At 48.3% G+C, this 23,198-nt stretch overlaps 1 protein-coding gene across 3 annotated transcripts in view; it reads right to left on the bottom strand.

Annotated features, from left to right (window-relative positions):
* Window positions 1-1,416: 1,416 nt before the first annotated feature.
* Window positions 1,417-23,198, bottom strand: part of Fam117a (family with sequence similarity 117 member A) — a 44,524-nt gene continuing 22,742 nt past the window's right edge. For 2 of the 3 annotated variants that reach the window (XM_057775104.1, XM_057775106.1), the window contains exons 2-8: window positions 18,379-18,548; window positions 10,873-10,968; window positions 8,056-8,166; window positions 7,506-7,640; window positions 5,429-5,630; window positions 4,153-4,303; window positions 1,417-2,575 (exon numbers count right to left, since the gene is read on the bottom strand). In XM_057775104.1, the coding sequence (XP_057631087.1) occupies window positions 2,275-2,575; window positions 4,153-4,303; window positions 5,429-5,630; window positions 7,506-7,640; window positions 8,056-8,166; window positions 10,873-10,968; window positions 18,379-18,548 (1,166 nt within the window). In that variant the 3' untranslated portion in view covers window positions 1,417-2,274. The remainder of the gene's footprint in view (window positions 2,576-4,152; window positions 4,304-5,428; window positions 5,631-7,505; window positions 7,641-8,055; window positions 8,167-10,872; window positions 10,969-18,378; window positions 18,549-23,198) is intronic. The other variant, XM_057775105.1, reaches the window with a different exon arrangement.

Below are 23,198 nucleotides of genomic sequence, written 5' to 3'. Positions count from 1 at the left end.
GATCTCGTGTAGTTCAGGCTGCCCTCGAACTCACAATCCTTTCTTCTCCATCACCCAAGTACTGAAGTGAATTTTTTTCAAGGACTTCCAGCTCTCCAAAGAAGCGACTCCTCAGATACACACCCCTTCCCATTATAGGTATAGTCCTTGGACTCCTCCCCAAACCAATGATTGGGTCTCCACCTGCTCAACCAGAATTGCCAAAGCAAGACTAACCACAGAGCCCCAAACGCCCCACCTATTACCGGTCCAATTCACAGGCAGCCATGAACCTCCGGCCTGCTTTTCTCTTTTAGCAGCCTGGCTCCTTTGGCGCAGCTTCAGGCAAAGGAAGGAAAGGCCAGGCAGCACCACACCTATCACTGGGGACCTGACTCACTAAGGCTTTGGGGAGAAGCCAGACATCTTTCAGGGCTAGGACTAAGAGAAGATAGGGTCTGTCCCTTGCCTAGTATCTCCATCTGGGAAGAGGGATTCTCACTTGACCTGGGTTGCGTTCCCCGATAGAAATCATGGCAATATAATAGCCAGCAGGAGAGCTCTAGAAAGCATAAGCTGTGGAGAGAAGTGATCAGGGTTCCAATTCTTATTCCCCAACTTGGTATGGTCTTTTTGGAAAAAGTTATTCAATCTTTGTTACCTCCCTCATAGAGTGGCGCTTCTATTTATTTCTCTCACCTAACAGTGTCACATTTCCAATGACATTTCAGTTAAAGCCCCTAACTTGGTAGGTGGTGATTAGCAAACCAATGGATAATAGTTGAGAGAGCCTGGCCTAGGGGTCTGTCCTGAGGTCTTCTGAGATAGATATAAGTGCACCCATTAGGGTAAACTTTCCACCCAATAGAATGTGGATGCCCTTTGCTGAAACAGAATGATGGCATGGCAAACCCCTCTTTCCTCAAGTGTCTGGGGCTCTTACAGTGCAGCCCCGAGAGGCTATGGAAGGACAAGAACGGTTTCTGTGTCCCATCCAAGGCTGCATATTATGCCTTGGGTACTCACAGAGACATAGATAGCATGGAAGCTAAAACCTTAACGCTGTCTTAGCTGCATGCCATTCCCTGGTCTCTTTCCCTGCCAGAGAACCTGCAATGCCAAACTATCTCCCTTTAGTTGCCCTTGTGTTCTTGCTTACGTCCATGGCCTCAGGAGCCTTTTCAGACTCTCGTTAGCCCCTTCCTTAGTGACTCCTGTATCACTTTCAGGACACACCAAGCTCTCCATTCTAGACAAGACTTCATGCATCTCCCGTGAGTATGTCTTTGTGAAGACTCTAGCAAAGCCTATCCTTACAGCAACTAGACCACGATGTGTTAAATGGAGGCTCCTTCTCTTGAAGACCGGTTAGAGTGACATACAGCGCCTTCCATTCTGGCACACTCCTCCCATTCCAGGCATTCAGAAAACCCAAACTGCTGGAGTACTTATTTATTTGGTCTATTAACATCAAGACCTGCAAAAAACAACTTCTAAACATAAGATAAGAAAACTTGAACATTAACATTCTTCAATTTTGTGTAAGCTCTGCAGTACAGAAAATATACAAACTTCAAATAGCTGCAAAAATAGTGTCTTTGGGAGAAAATAGAGTTTCTACATCGATATAAGAAAAATAGGCATTTTTCTAATCCACCCTAACCCTGGAGCAGGTGGAGGGTATGGAGCCACCATGTGCCACCTGCAGGAGTGCCAGCTCTCCCTCTTCCCGCTATCCACTTGGGGCTGGGATGCTGCTTAAGACAATCTTTAGTCAGGGTAAAAGTGAGATGAAAATGCCACCTGGGAAATCCCATGGTCCCCCTGCCAACAGCTGAATTGGTCAAGTGTTCTGGCCCTGAGGACCACTTTAGTCAGCTCCTCTAGGAGGGAGGCGTCGGGTCTGATCTCCTCTGTCTCTAGAGGTGGGGCTGTAAGGAGTCTGTGGCATCTCCCTCTCTCACTCACAGACAGCTTGTTCCATAACAAGAGCCTTGCGTAAGTCATCTGAACTCACACCGTGGGCTAGAAGACTCAAGACCTCCTAGCAAGTGAGGGAAGCCGCAGGTACACAAGTGTAAGTTGTGAGCTGCCTAGCTGCTAGTGGAGAAGGTAAGTCTCCTCCCTTTGGAGGGGCTGACGTCCACCAAAGGACCTAGGGCTTTGACACAATAAATGAAAGTGCTCAAAGGCCAAGAGGGAAGGGCTCCTCCATCCCCAGTTTGGGAAGCTAATGAGGAGCTTGCCACCAAGGCACTGGTCTCCATGGTAAAAGAGTGTGCAGGGGTGGGGGGCTCAGACTACCAAGGAGCTCTGGAAAAGCACAGACTCTTCTGATGGTGGGGTGCGCTGCCATGGCTCAAATGGCAGTGAGGAGGCCTTGGAAGCTTCTGGATCCTTCCGAGGTGGTGCCCTGGGACTGGCAGGAGGAAGAGGAGAGCCAGGGCTGGAAGGGCAGTTCCGGAAGATGAAGCCCATGCTGGGGAAGAGGGGCTTGATCAAGCTGACAGGGCAGAAGGCTGAGCCAGTCGGGTTGAAATGGACTTTGTTCTTGTCAGGACAGGAAGTCAAGAAGGCCAAGTCAGGACCTGGGGACCTGAAGGATGGAGAGAGACACATAAGTACACAGAAAAACAGTCAGTGAAAGAAGGGGGACTTTGCTTCGGCAGGGCACCCTGGGAGCTGAGTCCCTGTTCAGAGAGGACAGTAACCTCAACAAAATCTGAAAAGCTCTGCCACTTTTCAGGGCCCTGAGGGCTCATTGCTGCTGTAGTGGGTTTTGCCTGAAGCAGGGCTCCCAGCCTTAGTCCTGTTGACATCTGGGGTTGAATAATTCCCTGTTGCAGGGACCGTGGTAGAGAGGCACTGCTGTGCATGTAACAGGACATTTAACAGCATGCCTGTACCAACCAGACATCAGCAAGATCATGTCTCCTTCCTTTATGACAACTAAAAATGCATCTAGGGCTAGGGGTGAATGTGCAAGGCCTGGGTTCTATTCCCCAATATAGCAATTTATACATATAAGGCATTTCTCAGCAGGAAAACTGGTAAGATGAAGAAAGCCCAGGAGCTCTTAGGGAATGACTGATTAACACCACCTTCCTTAAGGGGCTAATGCAGAGTGGGAAGCTGGATGAGATGATGTGAGACTGCCTCTAGCTTTACGCTGTGACGTCACGTGGACCAGTCAAAGCCTCACTTCCATCTATGTTCACAGTGTGGAATGAGAGAAGCTTGAAGAGCTCAGCCTGCGTAAGCTAAGGAAGGAAGCCTCTTCTCTCAGAGGACCAACAGGCAGAGTGGGAACAGTAACAAAGATTGCTGACAGCGGTTCTTTTCCAGAACGCCTACCACCATGGGTTGGTTCTCTTCTCCCTCAGTTGAGATACAAATGGTGCCCTGAATGCCCGAAACCCAGACCTAGCCAAATCTTTACTCCCACACCATGACTAAACTTCCTGGCTGCTATCGAAACCACAGCTTCCAGTGTGAATCTGCCCAAATGAATAGAAAGCTGCAGGAGAAAATAGAGCAAGCTTTCCCAGACCAGCAAAGGGGACTGGAGTGGCCTCTGGAACGGTCATACTTAAACCAACACAGATGGTAAAGAAATCAGTGAATGGCTTCGGAACCATCCAACATGATTTGAGAATATTCTAACGCTCTTTCTTGCAAGAATTAGAGATTTCTTTCTGGAAGTTCACAACACTAGAACTGAACAGCAACCGGGGGTAAAAAAGTACTGGCATGTTTGTTTGTTCTCTTTCATTCATTCATACTCTGTTGGCCTATCTGTTTGCCCCCCGCCACACACACACTCTGATTATGGTCTAGCAAGTCCTTACACTTTCTCCAGGGATGGTTAAAAAAAAATAGAAGGAACAAAAGGCTTAGGTTTCAGATCTCTTTCCCTTCCAGCTCCCGCTGCGCTTGTGGCTGGCATGTGGGCAGAAAGCAGGTTTCTATGGAGATAATGATAAGCAAAGATTTAAGTGCTCAGAGTAGGTAATGTCAACAAGTTTGATCATGGAAAATCTGCGAGACTGATAGTCTGATGCTGACAACACCTCTAGACTGGAAAGAGTGGAGAATGAAGAAGGACCTGTCAGGTGGGATAACACGAGCTGTGCTGTCCCTCCCTCCCATGCCCATTCCATGGGATGTACTCACGTGGCCTCCTCAAACACACGCACTCTCTCACAGCCTTCTGGGGGCTCCCGTTTGAAGACATAGCTGTGATTGGGCCGAGGAGAGGCAGCAAAGGCAAGAACTGGAGATGGACTGCCATCTTCTAGGAAGGCTGGGTGGCCTGGAGAGGAGGCTATAAACACAACAGGGTTGAGTCAAGGGGGAGAGAGGAAAGCCTCCACTTTCCTAAGCTCCAGCCTTCTGTGCAAAGGGGCCACATAGCTCTGCTATTCGGCTCATTTCATACTCTGCCATTGAGGATGGGGGTGTGGCTCAGCTGTAGAACACTTACAAAGGAGTAGGAGGCCATGGTACCACCACCAAAGGGACAAAAGTTGCTGAATTGATGGGAAAAGATTCTTTTCAATCCTGTATTCCCAGGAGCCAAGAGAGTGCCTGGATCTCTGACATGAAGGAAACTACCTGCTGTCCCTCTGACTTCTCCTGGGAGCAGTGCCCTGCCTGAGGAACACCGTAGCTTCATTCTGTCTGCATTTTGAAAAAGCTATCCTCGCAGAGAGTCCTCCCATATTAACTGCAAGCGGCAACCTTGACTCTACCCCACTTGGAGGATAAAATTTCTCTTACCTGTCCTGTAACTGCACTTTGCCTAGGCTGCAAATATTGACTTTATCTGTGTTTCTCTTACATTTATTCCTCCTCATTCTGTGCTCTGTTTATTTCCCTGTGAATATTGTTAGATTGTGCCCTTAGCTAGCCTACCTCATGGGGTTAGTGTGAGCAGTGAGTCAGATGGTGTGGGCAACAGTACTTTCTAACATATGGTGTTAGTAGGATTCCTGCCTCATATTCTAAGTAGACAGCCAAGGTGTGCATGGGAGAAACTAGGGATTCAGAGCCAGAAAGTTGAGATAGAGGTCAGTCTGGGTCAAACATGCAGGACGCTAAATAAGAGACTGCATTGTTTTATCTAATTTATAACTGCCTTGAAGCTCTTGCTGGATATGAGTCAAGGGGTCCCTTGAATGGAGATGCACCGACTTTCTACCTTGAATCTCACCCAAATAACAGGGATAGGAAAGGCTGCTCTTTTGGGTTAGAGACTTTATAATAGAAACCAGGAGTCAGAATGCTGTAGAGCCATTATTATCCCAGGTAGAGTGTGCGGAACAATGACTCACAGAGACATTGATTGGTTCATAATAATGTCAGGTCTGGAACTGTTCAGAGCAAAGGCCAGTGGAGCCCCCTTCCTATGGCCCAGAGCAAGCTCTAGTGCCTTGGCTTCATGACTTACCTTTGTCACTGGGGATGGATGTCAGCTCCTCAGTGGCACCCCGGTGCTCCTCCCGGCTGGCCTGGCCAGGAGGCTGGGGGGATGCCAGTGGCACAGAGGGAGAGCTGGTCATGTTGCCTGGCTCCAGGAGGAGGAGGGGATGGTCACAGCTGTTATTCTGTGGAGGAGCTGGGGCACGGTGCCCATCAGGGACCTCAAGTATCTGATGAGGAAGGAGAAGAGACTCAATCCGGGACCTTCTCAGCCTGTGACATTGCAGCGACACCCCAAGAGACTCCCTGCACCTTCTCTCTTAGCCTCAAGGATAAAAGACTGTCATTCTCAAGTCATTTGTTCCCTGACCTACCTTCAGTCTAAGACAAACTCTCTGTTTCTCCCAGAGCACTTTGTTCTTTCCTTGAGGCTTGTTAGTCCAATGTACAGTGACGTTCATTTGTGTGATGTGATCAGTGACCCTCTGTGTACGAGTCTCTTGGACACAAAGTTGATTGATACACAGGGTGACATAAGAGGGGCAAGGTACCAGAACAGCGCACATGCTATAAGCCACTGCAGAACAAATGTGCAGATGGTTATCAAACAAACATTGAATACCTAGCTCCCTCCTTTTTAAACATCTGATGGTATCTGGACCCCAGTGAACGAGTTGTGTGCATGTGTTTGAGGGCATATGAAATCCTACATATATCCAATTTAAAAGGCAGCCAGAAGTCAGGTGTGGTGGTTCACGCCTTTAATGCCAGCACTTGGTAGGCAGAGAAGCAGGTGATTTCTGTGACTTCAAGACCAGCCTGGCCTACATAGTGAGTTCCAGGACAGCCAGAGCTACATAGTGAGACCTGTCTCAAAAAAAAAAACAAAAAATAATAAATAAAATAAAAATCAGACAGTGGGTAATTAACAAACTGAGGCCTGCATCCCTCAGAATGACGTTCCGTAATTTTTTTTTTTTTTTTTTTTTTTTTTTTTTTTTTTTTTTGGTTTTTCGAGACAGGGTTTCTCTGTGGTTTTGGAGCCTGTCCTGGAACTAGCTCTTGTAGACCAGGCTGGTCTCGAACTCACAGAGATCCGCCTGCCTCTGCCTCCCGAGTGCTGGGATTAAAGGCATGCGCCACCACCACCCGGCCTGACGTTCCGTAATTGAACTGTGTCAGTATGAAAGTGTGCCCAAGATTGCAAAGGAGGTAGCTGGTCTGTAGGGTGAGGGTCAGGCTGTAATGTCACCTGGTCATGAAAGACTGATCAATGTATGTCACCAGTAGAGACAGGCGGATGGAAGCGGTGACTGAAGTGAGGTGGCACGAGCTGGGGCACATGCGGGTGAGGGTGCCCGGTCCTCAGGGACCAGTGCGCTGACGTTTTCCTCCTAGCTAGGGCCCTCCTCTGTGCTCATTTGTAATAGATAACCTCGACTGTCAGTTTTTTAGAAGTTAGAACCTCAGTGGAAACAATCTCTGGGCATGTCTGTGAAGTATTCCTTAAATTTGGTTAATTGAGGTGGGAAGAGCCACCGTAACTGCGCATGGCACCATTCCCCAGGCAGGGGTCCCAGACTGAATAAAAAGTCAACTCAAACTGAACACAAGCATTCATCGCTCTCTGCTTCCTGGCCAAGGATGCAATGTGACCTACACAGTGAGATCCTGATGGAAAAAAAATAATTAAATAATAACTAACTATAGCCAGCAGATAAATAACAAACCAAGGCCTACACTGAGTATACCCAGTCCCTAATTGAACTGAGTCAGTGTAAGAACTGTCAGTCACACCCTCTTGTTGCCATGGCTTCCTGAGCCTATGAGGAACCCAAAAGAAGCATTTCCTTCCTTCTCTGCTTTGTCACATGTCTGTCACAGCAAAGGTAGATAACTGACACACCTGTCCCCACCACGAGGCCTTCCCTAGACACCCTGCTACCCCTGCTGTTCCTGTGCTGAAGTCCATTTGCATACTTCCGGAAGGTGGCGTTTACAGGTCATTGCTAACAGAGCTACAGCCTGATAGGCCCAAAGAGTGACACTGTCACCTGCCCTCGTGCAGGTGCAGCCTGTCCGTACACTCGGCAGCCACCACTCACCCTCAGCAGCTCCTCTTCACCCTGCTCCTTCACAAACACCTCTTCCAGCTCCTGGTTGAGCCCTTCTAGACTTCTGTGCAGGCAAGGGCTGAGTCGCAGGACAGGGGATCCTGGGGGGAAGCTGGGAAGGGATGCCTAAGCAGAGACAAATGAAGCAATCACATCAAGTCCCCACCAAGTCCCAGGCAGTTCCAGTTATGACCAGGGGTGCTAACTTTCTTCTTAACCTTGTTTTCTACATTGGGCATGGGGTGGGGGTGGGGGTAGGGGGCTGGGATAGCTATAAATTGCAACAAACACATTCAGAGGGGCTTTCTCCAGGAGTGGCGTTTTGAGGCATCTAGGGGATGCTGTTAGTGTCATTGCCTTAATTGCACGTGATTGGGGTAGAGGAAAAGGGTGCTAAGAACAGCGAGCGGCCCTGTCACTGCAACTTCTGACCACAACTCATTCATGCGGCTCAGTCCTGCAAAGCTGGAGAGAACTCTGCACACTCTGCCTGCCAAGAAGGAAGACCGAGGTGGCCTGGTGATCAGAGGAGGCAGCATACCCTCATGGCTCCCCGTACAGCATGGTCCCCTTGGACAGGGGAGCTCCGTTCCTTCTCCTTCCCACTGCGGCTCAGCTTTGTCCTCTGTAGCTGTTGCTTCAACTTGGTGATCTAGCAGCCAGAGTCGGAGAAGAAAGGGAGGTGAGGCAGAGGCAAAGTATACTGGTTCCTTCCCCTAGTTGAAGCCCCTACCCATGAAGATACAAGAAAGGGACAGGGAGGTCAAGTTTTTAATTTCAAAACAGATCAGTGGTGCGAAATCTCATGACAATCAGCTCCTCAACTAAGCTGAACACCCTGCTTCTAGACTTGATTTTTTTTTAATTGCCATGCATCCCCCTAGGTGAATCAGTCTCCAGACAGAAAACATCTAACATCATGGTTATGGATTGTAAGGGACACTTCCACTGAGATCACAGGGTAGGTATGGTAGCACATGCCTTTAATTCCAGCACTTGGGAGGCAGAAGCTGGTAGATCTCTATGAGTTCCAAGCCAGCATGGTCTACAGAGTTCCAGAACAGCCTGGCCTACATAGCAAGCTCCAGAACAGTTGGGGGTACGTAGAAAGACTCTGTCTCAAAAAATAAAAACAAAAACTGGCAATGGGTGGTCTCTGTTTTTCTATTTTTAAGAACCCTTTTCAGGTGGCTGGAGAGATGGCTTAGTGATTAAAAGCACTTGCCACTCGCTGCTCATGCTGTGGACCCGAGTTCAGTTCCTACCAACCAAATGGTGGCTCACAACCATCTGTAACTTAGATTCCAGGGGACCCAATGCCCTCTTCTGAATGCTGTGGGCATCAGTCATGCATGTGGTACATAGACATACATGCAGGCAAAATATTCATACATATAAAATAAATTTAAAAATTTGTAAATATTTTCAAGTGCTTTTTAATTGTGTGTATGTGTGGGAATACGTGTGCACGTGAGTGCAGGTGCTCATGGAGACCAGAAGCCCTGGATGCCCCTGGAGCTGGAGTTACATGGAGGTGGCTGTGAGCTGTCTGAAATGGGTGTTGGGAACTGAACTCTGGTCCTTTGCAAGAGCAATGCACGATCTTAACTGCTGAGCTATCTCTCCAAACCGGCTGTTTTTCTTTTCTCTTTCACTAAGACAAGGTATCATTCTGATAGTGCAGACTGACTTTGAGCTCACAACAATCTTCCTGCCTTAGCCTCCTGAGTGTTGGAACTATAGGCACGTGCCCCCATGCCTGGTTGAAAGTGGCATTCCAAGGGTTAATAATAATTTCTCAAATGACATTCTCAAGTATCCTAAAGGCTTTGAGACCAGAGAGTTTGGAAATCCAACCCTTCCCCTCATTTAAAAGTAAACTATACTACAGAAAGATAAGTTCTCTAGAAGAAGGACCACATTTCATCGGGACTCCCAGGCCCTATAACAGTACAGGGTACCACTAACGCTGTTTATAGTCACGGAGGAACAAGTCTACTGTGATCCCAGCACTTGGAAGGCTGAATCAGAATTTTTAGGTTGAGGTCAGCCTAGGCCTGTATTATCCTGCCCTCTCCCCCACCAAAAAAAAAAAAAAAAAAAAAACCTAAACCAAACAAATTAGCCCACAAACACTTTTGAATATGATTCCTCTTAGACTTGTAATTCTGGGCTTTGAAACCTTGAGCAGGATGCAGGGTTTGAATATGAATGGGAGGGAACCTGATGGAATTCAGAAGGTAGGTCTGCTGCTGCCCACTGCCATAAAAGTTACAATGACAGTCAAGAAGAAACCGCTTTGTTAAGTTATTGTTTTAGATTTATCTAGTTTATCTATATGAGTGTTTTACCTGTATGAATGTTTGCCTGGTATCCGGAGAGGTTAAAAGAGGGCACTGGATTCTCCCCAAACTGGAGTTACTGATGGCTGTGTGTGACTGACTACATGGACCCTGGGAACAGAACTAGGGTCCTTGGAAAGAACTCTTAAGCTCTGAGCCATCGCTCCAGCCCCTAGGAAATGCTTTGTAATTACCCTGGTGGGGACTGAGCCCAGGCTAAGCAGCGTTCTGGGCTGCATCTCCCAGCCCAAGAATGTGTTTTTCGACTTGTACTGTGGATCAACCAGACCATGAAGACCATGACTCCCCACCCTTCCTGTGCAGAATTTGTTTACTCTGCCATTCAAGGCTTTGAGAACATTTTACATTTCCACTTGGCCTTGGCCTTGCGATCCAGTCACTTTCCGTTTTCTCAGTGCTCCAAGCATCAAGGAGAGCAGAAACCGCTTCCCTCTGAATGGAGCAGGGATGAGTCCTGGAAAGTTGATCTTTTCTCCGGAGCTGCCACAAGACACTTGAGGTGGAGCTGGGTTAGCAGCCTTGGAATTCCAGCCTATGGTTTTCTCTCTCAGTCTCAATGCCTCCAGCCCTCCTGGGGCAGAGGGAGGGCCAAGACAAAGCATTCAGGATCTCAGGATTATTTTTTCTCTTCTCTTAAAAGAAAACTAGGCAGATGATTAAGTAGTAAACGAGGCTGGGAGCTTCTGATTCCCAGGGGCTTGTTCCCTGCCTTCCTTCAGTCTCTGAATCACTTATCAGAGTCCAACCTCAATGTGACTAAGGCAAACAACTCTTCCAGTCTGGATGCTAGAACCATCAGCAGCCACTGGCTGGGTTTTCTCTAGCAAGAGGGTCTGTGGTCCTATAACCAAGCCAACAGAAGGTTGGGAGTCAGTGGAAGAGCCTTTTCCTCAGAAGGAGGCTGGCAGGAGGCAGAGAGACTGTAGTGTAGCCATCCTCATGGGAAACTGTCACACAGTGCCAGGAGACAGAGGTTGTGGAGACAGGGCACTTACCTCTTTTCGATGGTCAGTGCTGCCCCAGGACGCTGATCGCTTGTGCATGCAGAAGCTGGCCCGCTCACCTTCCGGCTCTTGCCAGGATAGAGGTGTCTGTAGAAAGACATGCAGTAAGACAGACAGCTCTGCGGGCAGGAAGCAGCCAGGCGGTTTCCTGGATAGAGGTGGTGGCCTATGAAACCTTCTCACATCTGTTCATCAACCTCATGGATACACCCATGTTTTATTCTTCCAGGCAAGGAAAGCCATGGGCATGGCCTCATCTCAATTTTCACTCTCCAGGAAACCTTCCCTAAGGCCCAACAATGCCGACCCCCTCTCGCTTTTATTGTGTGTTTGGTACTGGGGATGAAACCTTGCATATGCTAGGCAAGTGGTAGCACTGAGCTACATCCTCAGCCTTCCCGTATCACTTTCTTCCATGTGTTACACTCCCAGTCAGTCTGTGTATATTCCAGTGTTGGGGCCAAGTACTGTCCTACTCCCAAGCAGCTTCAAAACAGCCCTGCATTCTTTATTCTCACCCCCTGTGTGCCCAGCCAAGGCCAAGTGCACGGGAGTTCATCAAAAACAAGTCACCAGACAGGATTCCAAGAGGAACCAGGAGAAAGGTCTCCCTGGGTACCTCTGGATGAAGTAGGTGGTAACTGTGTAACATGTAGCCTCCAGCTTATTTCATCACCCAGAGGGAGTGTCAGGGACTCCAAAGTCCTCCTGAACAAGCAAGGAAAAGACAGTTTCAAAAAAATGGAGCCAGAATTCTGAATGGCCTGCTCATGCCTATTCCCCACGGGCCTTCCTTGCTCCCCATGGGAAGGACTTTCCGTTTGCTGCCTTCCTTTCCCTGCTGCATGAAGGCAGGGGATCCAAGACGGTGGTGGAGGGGCCCCCACTAAAGGAGGAAGCTATTGGCTTCAAGCATGGCGCTCAAGAGGAAGGCCCAGATCCCCTCCCCATTACCAACATCCTACTTCCATTCCAGGAGAGGGGCCAAGGGGTGTGCCCCTGTGGGACCAGCTCCTCTCTGACTACTGTGCACAGGCTGCCAAAGCCCAGGGCCTGGGAACCAGCTCCTCTAAGAGATCTGCTGACCTCCCCCAGGAGGCTGCTGCACACGGAGTGGGGGAGGATGAGGGAAAACAAGACTCCTCACCACCCAACAGCTGCTAAGACGAGCTCACAGGGCTGCCTGTGCGACAGCTGCAGGCCGAGAAGCCACCGCAGATGGAGCCTCTGGCCCTTCCTGTCTGCAGCTGCCAATGAGCAGGCCTTTACCAGGGCTATGTATCACAGCCAGGGCAGGACAACTGGCATCACCAGGGAACCCATCCTCAGGCCCATTGCCATCATTCTTTCTTTATGAATAGGGAATCCAGGAATGCAGGCAGGTACCCCATAGCCCTCAGGTGAGGTTGGCTCTTACAAACCTGGGAATCAAGTAGCTGATCTCCCTCCAAATATCCATGTCTCCCTAAACCAGGGTGTGAGACCTCAGAAGAGCGACACGGACAAAAGGGAACACATAGCCCATTTCTCCCTCGCTTGCTAAGACTCTGCAGATGCCTGCACGCCCATCTTGCCTGGGACACCTACGCCAAGCTTGCAGATCACCAGTGCTGCTAGTACAACTGAGTCCCACGCCTCCTTCACCCCTGGAAAAGGAGCAAAGAGCATAGAGGAGGGGTGGCAAACCAGAGGACGAGGCTCAGTCCCTGCCTCTGAGAAGCAGGTGGTGGAAGAAGGGGAACACCCTGGGTCAGCTTGCACCTGGCTACTAACACCTCTTCATATGTTCCAACTCCCTTCTCCTAGGAGATGGGGAGGAGTCGGAGGGAAGTGTGGACTGCCACAGGAGTGGAAGAAGGATGCGAAAACCATGGCGGTTGGGATCTCCTCTCCTCATCCATTTCTTGCCTCTCTTTCCTCGGCAACCCCGTTCCACCATGGCCCGCTCTGTGCAGATGTGATATTAAGGGCATCACTTTATCTCAACATCCACCGCCTGCCCAAAGGCGAATTTTCAAGGACAGCCTGGGCTACACAATGAGTCCAAGGCCAGCCTGGGTTCCTAGTAAGGACCCTACCACAAAAAGTAAAAGAAAAAAAAATGGCTTCTGAGAGTACAGCCCTGCCAATACTTTCATGTCGAGTCACTGCAATTGAACTTGGAGACTTCTGGAATCTAAATCTCTGAGAGAATACACATCTGCTGTCCTAAGCCATGAAGCCTGAGGTAGATGTTAAGCAGCCTGAGGAACCTAACAGAGCAGGGTGGCCCGGCTTCCAAGCTGCTTCCAGGCTGGTGTGAGTACTGTCAAGCCTGGCTTGTATTATGGCCTAGCTTCCTGCCTCGCTAACTGCAGTATGTCAAGCGGGGGAACTGTGCCTCTGGTTGCTCAGGAACAAAGGTCTAGATCATGGTCTCTTTGGGGAACAGTAAAGTCACAGCTAAGACCCATCTCAAGGAGGTCAGCAGGTAGGGTCAGGCCAAACTGTGGAACAGCAGGTGTAAATGATCATTCTAGCCCCTTTGTATAAAGGCCAGTCTGGGCATCAAAGATTAGAAAGTCATGCTTTTCAGGGGACTCATACATGAGAATGGACTTACTCCATACCATGGCTAAGGGAGCAACTGAGTGAGGGGTAAACTTTGCTCACCGTGAATGGAGCAGCCAGCTGTGCAGCTGCTCAGACTGTCAGAACTGGACAGGCAGAGGTAGAATATGAATGCCTTGCCAGGGATTTAAAGATTCCAGGGCAACACGTGGAAGGACAGGCGGGCATGGAGGTGGAAGACCACTTCCCAAAGAGCTAAACAGAACAACAAAAGGAAGGAGGATGGAGCCCTCCACACTGGAATGAATGTCTTTCTCGGCCTCCAAATCAGCTAAGTTTCTACCTGGAGGTCATGACCTGAAGGGGAATAGTCCAGGCCCCCAATGTCCCCAATGCCTTGGCTCCTGAGCACACTCTAACGGCAGAGCTGGGCAGGGTCTTAAGAGCATTACCCACTGTACCTACTGGAAGTGAAGAGCAGCGTGGGACCTGGCTGGAGAGAGATGGCTGGTCAGAAGCCACATGACGAGCTCAATTCAGCAAGCCAGTTCCTTAGGACTCCGGTCAAACAAAAAGTCTCTAGGGGTGGTCCACTGGCCAGCACTGAGAACTCTGGCTGCACGTGGCCAATGCCACCATTTCTAACTCAACAGTGACTAGACGACCCTCAGATTTTCCACCGTGGCTCCATTTTCGAGTATTTGCTATAGTGCAGTCAAACCATGTACTGAACCACTGGTCCTGGTCGCTAGTTTGGAAAACAGGCTCTGTGCCCAAGCCCTCACACCCACAAAGAAAAACAGTTTTTAAAGGCATGTGACGGTCACACTGAATTATGTGCCATCAGCGAGACCAAGGCAATAGCTCAGGGAAAGGGAGGACCCCTCACCCTCACCCCTGGCACCACAGGCGAGCAAAGACAGAAAGAAGTCCTCTCCAACCAGTAAACTGTCTCCACCTCTGGTCTTTGGGATGCTCTGTGAAGCTGTCTGTTAAGGACTTAGGCTATTCCCCACCCCCCCAAAAGGATAAGTTAGAGCTATATGCAGGGAGGGAGAAGCACAAAGGCTTTCTGTCTTACCAATTAATGAAGCAGAAATGGGGATGGAAAGAAGTAGAGTGTGGGTGGAGCCAGGCAAGGCTGGTACCCAAGGTCCCTTCTGTAGGCAGGATGCCACCAGCTGGAGAATTTTGCTCAGACAATCGTCCCAGCTATGGTAAACCCTTAGGAAAGTACAAGGCTTACATGCTTTGCACAGCAAGAAGGGAGAGAGGTGACCACAGCCACTGGCATGTGCTGCTATCGCTGGCCCTGGCCTGGGCCCAGCCACTAAAAGAGACCAACCCAAAGCATTTGGTGGCCAGCTCTGGGTTACCAAATGACCTGAGGGAAGGGTGGGCCACAGAGAAGAAAACACACTCAAATAAACCCAGGCCATTCTGAAAACCTCTTCTCAGACTTCCCACAGAAAATGGAGATGCCACAGGGGTGGGGCTGGGGGAGTAACTTTCCATTCCTTCCTGGCCCCATCTCAGGAAGATAATGCTGGGGACTGCTGTTCACACCTTTCGCATTGTTCCCGCAGGCTCGAAACATGCTGGGCTGGAAGGAGAGCTCAGGAGTAGAGCACATGGACCCTAGCATTGTGCAGGCCCTGGATTCTATCCTCGACACTGCAAAAGACACAAGCCGCAAAGCAGAGGACCCCTCCCCAGTTGTCAATCACATCCCTTCACCTTCCTAGGGTAGCTGTTTCCCCAAGTAAGACCCTCCCATACCCCATTTGTTCCTCTTGCCTCAAATATGTGAGGAACCTAGCTATTGCTGCCTGAGGATGGGCTTCTTACTTGACTGAGGGCACAGAACGTGGCCAGGGGTTGCAGACAACAATGCCATAGACACAAGTGCTGAGTGCATTTAATCGTCTTCTGCCTTAAGCAGAGGCCTGGAGTACACAGTACACCCAGCTTTCTAATGGCAGATGTTCTGCGTCTGGGACCTAGCTCTGACATTGACTTGGAATGAGCAAGGCCCCTGGTCTCTCTAGGGGTTTCTGGGAAGGTGCTGCTTAGCCTCAGGCATAACTAAAAAGCATGTCCCCAGGAGCGTTGGGTAAGATATGGCCTCCAACACAAGGCGTTTAGGCACCCAAGAGAACAGTAACAAGTACCTGCCAGTTAACTGAATGAAACAGACCATGAAATGCTGCACTGTTACAGTTAGGAGAAAAAGGGCCCAAGCAGGGGAAAGGTAGGAATGGCTGGCTTGCTCGAAGCACCTGGGAAAGGTCTGGCATCCACCATTCCTAATGGCTACAAAGCTTTTAATGCACTCAGGATGTGGCTCAGTGGTAGATTACTAGTCCTCAACTTGGGCTCTATCTCCCGCATCACAGAACTAACTAACTAACTAACTAACTAACTAACTAACTATGTAAGCTTGCAAAGACCTCTTAAAAGATCTAGCCTAGCGTCCCTCCTCCTCTTTTCCTTTCCCCACATTCCCTGAAAATTTCTTCTTCATTCATCCTTTCTGGGTGATCTCTTGCTGTTTAGAAGGAAGTACAAGGCCTTCTGGGGAGATGGCAATTGAGCCTAAGGCTTTCACAGCATAACGCCAGTGCTAAAAATGGCAGCTTGTGCCAGGCTAGGGGCCTCAAGCAGGAATTTGAGTGGAGCCCAAAACCTAGAAGCAGAAAATTCCCTGAAGAGCAGGACTGGAAGACGGGCAGAACACATACTTGGGGCTGGATGCTTATGCTGATCAGAATTCTCCCACCTCTTGCCTGCAGCCACAATATTGACAGGTTGCTAAGAGTTCCTCGAGGGCTGGAGCCCATCCCGGAAAAGAAGAAAGCTGGAGGGCCGGGCCTTGCCAGACCCATGGAGGCACATCGCTGACCTCTGTCTTGCTGTGGCAAGAAGCCCAGACTTGTTATATAAAAGATCTGGCCTGCAGCTGGAGCTGAAGCAAAGACACACAGTTGAGAACCCAGGCCACTCCACTTGGCCAGAGGACGTCTGAGGCCAGGCCGCCTAAGGGTGACAGAGAAAGCTATGTGAGGAGTGGGATGGTCACTTTGCAGAAGGCTGGCAGACAGAAAGTGACAGAGGTGGGGATAAGTGGGCCACATAGCTGATGTCTAACAAAGGATGCTCATGAGTTCGCCTACTCGAAGCCACCTCAAGCCCCACTCCTGCAGGAAGCCCTCCCGGATTAAGTACATCATCTGGCCTGAGCCAAAGAGAAAGGAGTGTGTCCTCCTAGGTCCACGAGGGAGAAGCATAACCTACCTCGTCATAGGATAAAGGGGGAATAGTGCTGGACTCCTCTCCCCTCCCCTGCACATCTGACGAGGACCACTGACGTCACCTTACAGGCTTAAACTTGTTTCAATTATTTTTGATGAAACATGGGGCATTTCTGGGAGAATTCTGCTCCTCCAAATTTTGCCAGACACCCACCCCATGACATCCCTTGGCTGTTTGTTCACTGGCCTTCAGGGAACTGGAAACCAGGCTCAGAGAAACCAAATCTTGTTCCCACTGAAAAGGAGAGCACATTCAAACATTCATTACTACCACTTGAAAACGGATCTCACAAAAGGAAAGGAACCAATGGGATGTGCTGAGAAGGAGGCAGAGTAAGATGCAGGGAAGGGGGCTCCGTATCCCTGGGCTATCGTGTAGCACGTACGTGGGCAGACGATACACCCTTCTCAGCAAGCAAAGAAAGAGCTGCCACACCCCGTCTTGTCCTGGTACTCAGAATGGAGGGTGTTCTTTTCCTGCATTTCCATCTATCAAAGAACAACTCAGTCGTTTTGAAGTTGAGCAGGACTCAGCATAAATGGCCCACAACGAGAGCCTTGCTCTCACCAACTTAACTGCTAAGAAGACTGAAGTCCTGAGTCAGACTAAGAAATATCTTTGGGTGATTTCCAGATAAGATGGCTTCTTGCTCAGGCTAACACTGTCTTATCCAAGGGATGGACACACGAACTGGGCAGTGATGGCTCACGCTTTTAATCCCAGCACATGGGAGGCAGAGGCTGGTGGATCTCTTTGAGTTTGAGGCTAGCCTGGTCTACAGAGCGAGTTCCAGAACAGTCAGGGCTACACAGAGAAACCCTGTCTTGGAAAAAAACAAAAAAAAAAAAAAACAAAAAAACAGTGGACACACGAACCGAATGGTCTGTGGAACGTCCTTCTAAGGACACGACTCTTCATGAAAATCCAGGAGAGGAAGGAGGGCTCCGCAGGACTCAGAGGGGTGCTCCAGAGCCCTTGTCAGGCTTCTGGCAAGACGTAGCTCCTCACAAGAATGCCCTACTCTGATTGCTCTAATGGGATGAGACCTGGCTCAATACCTCTTTGACCACTTCCTGGGCTGCTTGGAGGAATGCAAACTGGACTGAATGTTGGCTTTAATTTAACTTCAGGAAGGCAAAACTCATTTCAAAAACCCCAAATTCCAAGTCGGGCGGTGGTGGCATACGCCTTTAATCCCAGCACTCAGGAGGCAGAGGCAGGAGGATCTCAGTGAGTTTACAAGAGCTAGTTCCAGGACAGGCTTCAAAGCTACAGAGAAACCCTGTCTCAGAAAAAAAAAAGAAAAAAGAAAAAAAAATTTAAAAAGCCCAAATTCCAAAGTTGGCTGTGGAGTTCCCACATGTAAAGTCCCCCCTGAAAGCCAAACTGAAAATCCCTGCTTGACAGCTCTCTTCCCCAGGCAGGTGGGATGCAAACTCTTTTTCACCTACATGTACAAAGAAAAACAACAGCAATAACAAAATCTCTGGTAAACAGTAGAAGATGAGAAGCATCTGTGAACAACCAAAACCCAGGACAAGTTATTTCAATGACAGAACTCATGAGTAATGGACCAGAGGCCCCCTTGCCAGCCCTCCTACCCCTCTTGATCCCATTAGGCGACAGCGGCATTACCTGGGTGGCCTTGTCATTGGTACAGCAGGTGAAGGCCCCATCAGCATCTCGTGGCCACTGGCCCAGAAGGTAGGAACTGAGGACGGTGTCCAGGGAGAATGTACGTCGAACCTGGGGTGGCTGAGGCCTACACACTGACTTTTCTGGGGCCACCGAACATGGGACACTGGCTGAAAGAGAGCACAGCCCGCAACGCCTTGACATCAGCATGGAGGAAGGAGTCATGGCAACCAGCCTCCGCTCTTGCAGGACACCTCACCTGCAGGCCATGTCTTCACGCCCCTCTCCCCCCCGAAAGAATTCAAAGCAGCAAAGGCACATCCTGTCTGACCAGCTTTCCTGACTTCACTTTAGCGCTGGGAATGATTGCCACCATTTCACATTGGAATTAGAGGTTATGTTTTGTATGTTTGCTTGCTTGCTTGTTTGTTTGTTTTGAGACAGGGTTTCTCTTTGTAGCTCTGGCTGTCCTGGAACTAGCTCTTGTAGACCAGGCTGGCCTCCAACTCACAGAGATCCACCTGCCTCTGCCTCCCAACTGCTGGGATTAAAAGCGTGCACCACCATGCCTAGCTTTAGAAGTTATTTTAGACTCTGAGCCCGTAACTTCCAAGTCTCCATACAGAGACTCTGTGGAGGAGCATTGTTCCCCAGCCTTTTGGGGAACCCCATGTTCACAAAAATCAAGCTTTCTTATTTTCTGCCCTTCTTCTTCCCCCCTGTATCCATTTTAGGGCTTTTGCACTGCACAAACTTGGCTCAATTCATTTTTAAAAAATATATTTTCTTCTTTTTGTGCAGCTGGGGACTGGCTCCAGAGCCTGATACAGGCTAAGAAGCATTCTGCCACCAAACTGTATTCCACAATTTCATTTTTCCCTTATTTTTTTGAGAAAACATCTTGCTACGTTGCCCAGAATAGCCTTGAATTGATTATGGAGCCCAGGCCCACCCTAAACTTTCAATCCTTCTGCCTCTGTCTCCTGAATAGCTGTGATTACAGGTGTGTACCACCATGCCCAGCATGAAGGAGTCTTCCTATTTCCTTCAGTCCAGCAGTTTCAGCAGGGCCTGGAAAGAACCACAGAACTCCGAGAAGAGGAGTCAAATTTAGGAAACTATCCAAGTCTGCAGGTCTTTCTCTCCCCCTTCTTTGCCTCTTATCTGAATGGCAAAAATAAAGGGGGGGGGGCAATTATAAATGCATTCATTTCATTTTACACTGGTTAAAGATTTCTGGGAGAAAATAAAAGTTGAAACTGTTTTTAAAACGTAAGGGTTCTGGAATCATCTGGAAGTTTCAGTGATCTGGGTTGACCCTGTTTTCCATGGCCACGTTCAAAACATTCCACTATCTGCAGATCTATAAAGAGTCCCCTTTAAACAGAACAGAGCGCTTTCACATCTGTAGTAATCCCTTGGTAATTTATGTGTATATTCAGCGCAGCAGAGAGAACTAGTAACTTTAGGTATAAATAGACTTGAAGAGGTTTATATTAAAGAGACACAAAACGATTGGCAGTTCCTCAAAAAATTAAACAGAGAATTCCCTTAGGGTCCAGAAATTCAATCTCTATATTCCCCTCAAAACCAAAAAACAAACCTGAAAGCGGAGATTTGAAAAATTATTCAGACACCCGTGATCATCGCAGCATCAATTATAATAGCCCCAAACTGGAGGCAACCTGTACTATAGCACTGAGCGTGCAAGGCGCAGTAACTCGGACACAGACAAGCAGGCAAATGCCAGATGATTCCATCTCCAAGAGGCGTCTGGAATAGGCAAATCCATGGGGACAGAGGGAGGCAGAGGTGACCACGACACAGGAAGAGGGAATGGGAGTTATTGTTAACAAAAGTCGACTGTCTGGGATAATAAACAATTCTAGAAATGATATGTGATTGCTACACTGTAAATGTCCTGATGCCACTGAATCGCAAGCTTAAGATGTGTAAAGTGGTCAATTTTACATTGTTTGTTACCATAGTTTAAAAAAAGACACCATGCCAGGCGGTGGTGGCGCACGCCTTTAATCCCAGCACTCGGGAGGCAGAGGCAGGCAGATCTCTGTGAGTTCGAGGCCAGCCTGGTCTACAAGAGCTAGTTCCAGGACAGGCACCAAAGCTACAGAGAAACCCTGTCTCGAAAAACAAAACGAAACAAACAAAAAAAAAAGACACCAACAATGTCACATTCTCCAAATTAAGTATTTACATATATTTTGAAAGGCTTGTAATCAATATAAACTATTCTGTTATATTATATTTTGCCTTATTCCAGTCACTATAAAATCCCAATTCAAAGTATCAATGACCTACATATTTGCCATTTTTAAAGATTGTATGATATCAAACAGTAATTTCCTTAACCATTTTTTTTTTTTTTTTTTTTTTTTGGTTTTTCAGTAGCTATGAAGCCAATTCTGGAATTCGTTCTGCAGATCAGGCCTTAAACTCAGAGATCTGCCTACCTCTGCCTCCCAAGTGCTAAAATTAAAGGTGTGAGCCACCACTGCCCAGCTTTAACCATTCCTATATTATTGAACATTCTTCCTCTCTAATATGGAGCTCATCAATGTTAGTACACAACCAACTTTATTCTTAGTTTTTAATTTGACTTTTGTAATATTTCTAGGTCAACTCCCTAGGCCAGCAAATAAGTACTCACTTAGAAGAACTTAAAAATGACCTTTAATGACAAAAGTTGTAAGTATGATTTGTTGAAAAGTCAAGAAATGTATACATCAAACAAGATACCAAAACAAAACCTCAATCTCAATCTCATCACTCAGAGATAATCACTGTCAATATCATGATATATTGGTGGGTATGATGGCACACACCTTGAATCCCAGCACTCTGGAGGCAGATCTCTGAAATCTAAGGCCAGTCTGATTTACACAGTGAGTTCTAGGCTAGCCAGGGCCACATAGAGAAACCCATCTTAAAACAAACAAACAAAAACCCGGTATCATCACATCATCATGCAATCCTTACCTTCCACATGTGGACACACATTCATTTTAAAATTGGAAAATGGGCCAGGCACCAGGAAGTGCTGGCTTTAATCCAGCACTCAGGAAGCAAGGGCAAACTGATCTCTGGGAATTCAAGGCCAGCCTGGTCTACAGAGTGAGTACTAGATCAGCCATGGTTACATGGTGAAACCCTTCCTCTAACTAACCAACTAACTAACTAGTTGATTAATAATGGAAGCACATCATAATACTGTTTGGTTGTTTCTACCTCCTTTCCAAATCAAGAATTCTGATTACAGCATGCTTTTGCAGGGAGGTTATTTTGTTGGTGTTTTTAAAGCACGGTTCTGTTTAACAGCTTTGGCTATACTTGAACTCACAGAGATCCAACTATCTCTGCCTCCTGAGTGCTGGGATTAAAGGCATGAGCCACCACAGTCCTATCATTTTTGGTTTCTGAGACAGTATCTCACTACAGTACCCAGGGTAGCCATGAATGTCTAACGGCATGCACCACCACCACCGCCTGGCATTTTTTGGCTTTTTGAACTGTTCTCTTTATATAGCCTAACCAGGCCTTAAACTTGCACTCTGCCTGTCCCCAGCTCCTAAGGATTAGGACTAGAGGTAGTTATCACCATGTCTGGAAATACATTATTTTAAAAGATCACATAACATCTCTATGCTAAAATTCTCCAAAGGTCCTTTCAAAGCTGGAAGCCGGGAGCCTGCAAGATGACTCGGAGGGAAAAGGCACCTGATGCCAAGCCTAAAGGCCTAAGTTTGATGCCCAGGACTCATTGGTGGAAAGAAAGAATCAACTCCTGAAAGTTGTCCAGGTTGTCCTCTGACCTCCACTCTCCTGCCATGGCTGTGAATATGTGTAACTTACACACACACACACACACACACACACACACACACACACACACACACGGTGTCGAAGGCCCCATGTGTGGCCCACCTCATCCCAGACGTGGTGCCCTGTACCATTTCCCACAGCTGACCTGGCTGTCTCTCCTCAGCCTGGTTTTGAAATCTGAGCTATTTGCCAGGCCAGCCTAACTATTTCCAACTCCTCCCCATCCTCCAGATCCTGGGAATCCCCTGCAAGGAGTGTCTCAGAATGTCTTGCGTTTGCTCCGTATACTTTGTACTCTTCCCGTGCTGGTCCCTCTCTTGGCTTGCAGGTATTTGTGACCCCTAGATAATGAATAGCCAGTGAGGTCAGGCCTGGGCTTATCTTTGTAGCCCCCTGTGGCTACAGCATAGAGCTGGCAGTTGGCAAGAACCCAAGTACTTGAATAAAACTGAAAAATCTATAGTAGAAAGATAGAGCTTCTATACTTACACTAGTGAATCTATACAGATCCAGGCCAGCGCTCACCTTGAGTAAAGACCCCCCCATAGCCACTTGTCTATCTGTCCCCCTCAGAGGCTCTGGAGAGCTCACCCTCTTCCTTTACTTCCCTGTGACCTCGTTACTGCAGTCAGTTAGTGACAGGCCACTAGTTCAAGCCTCAAGTTCACCTTCCATACAAGCGATTCAATTTCAAGTCTGCACTGGGCTTAAGATGTAAAGTGGCAATTCAAATATTTCTGGTGGCTTCTGGTCTACAACAGAAACCAGCACAGACACTGAAATGCTGTCCTATAGCCCTCCGTTAAGACTGACCCTCACAGCCCAGTGAGAAGGCAGGGCCCCTAGACAGCACCTTTGCAAAATTACATGACAGATAATTAAAGGGGCAGGTGAGCAAATGTAGCACATTGGCGAGGATGTCACAATCCTGGAGGCTGCTTCTTCCTCCTTCTGAAGGACAGAGACTGTGACCCAGGGCT

This window comes from Chionomys nivalis, chromosome 7 (genome assembly GCF_950005125.1).
Source record: "Chionomys nivalis chromosome 7, mChiNiv1.1, whole genome shotgun sequence".
NCBI lineage: Eukaryota > Metazoa > Chordata > Mammalia > Rodentia > Cricetidae > Chionomys > Chionomys nivalis.
This window is presented reverse-complemented; position numbering and strand designations above follow the sequence as displayed.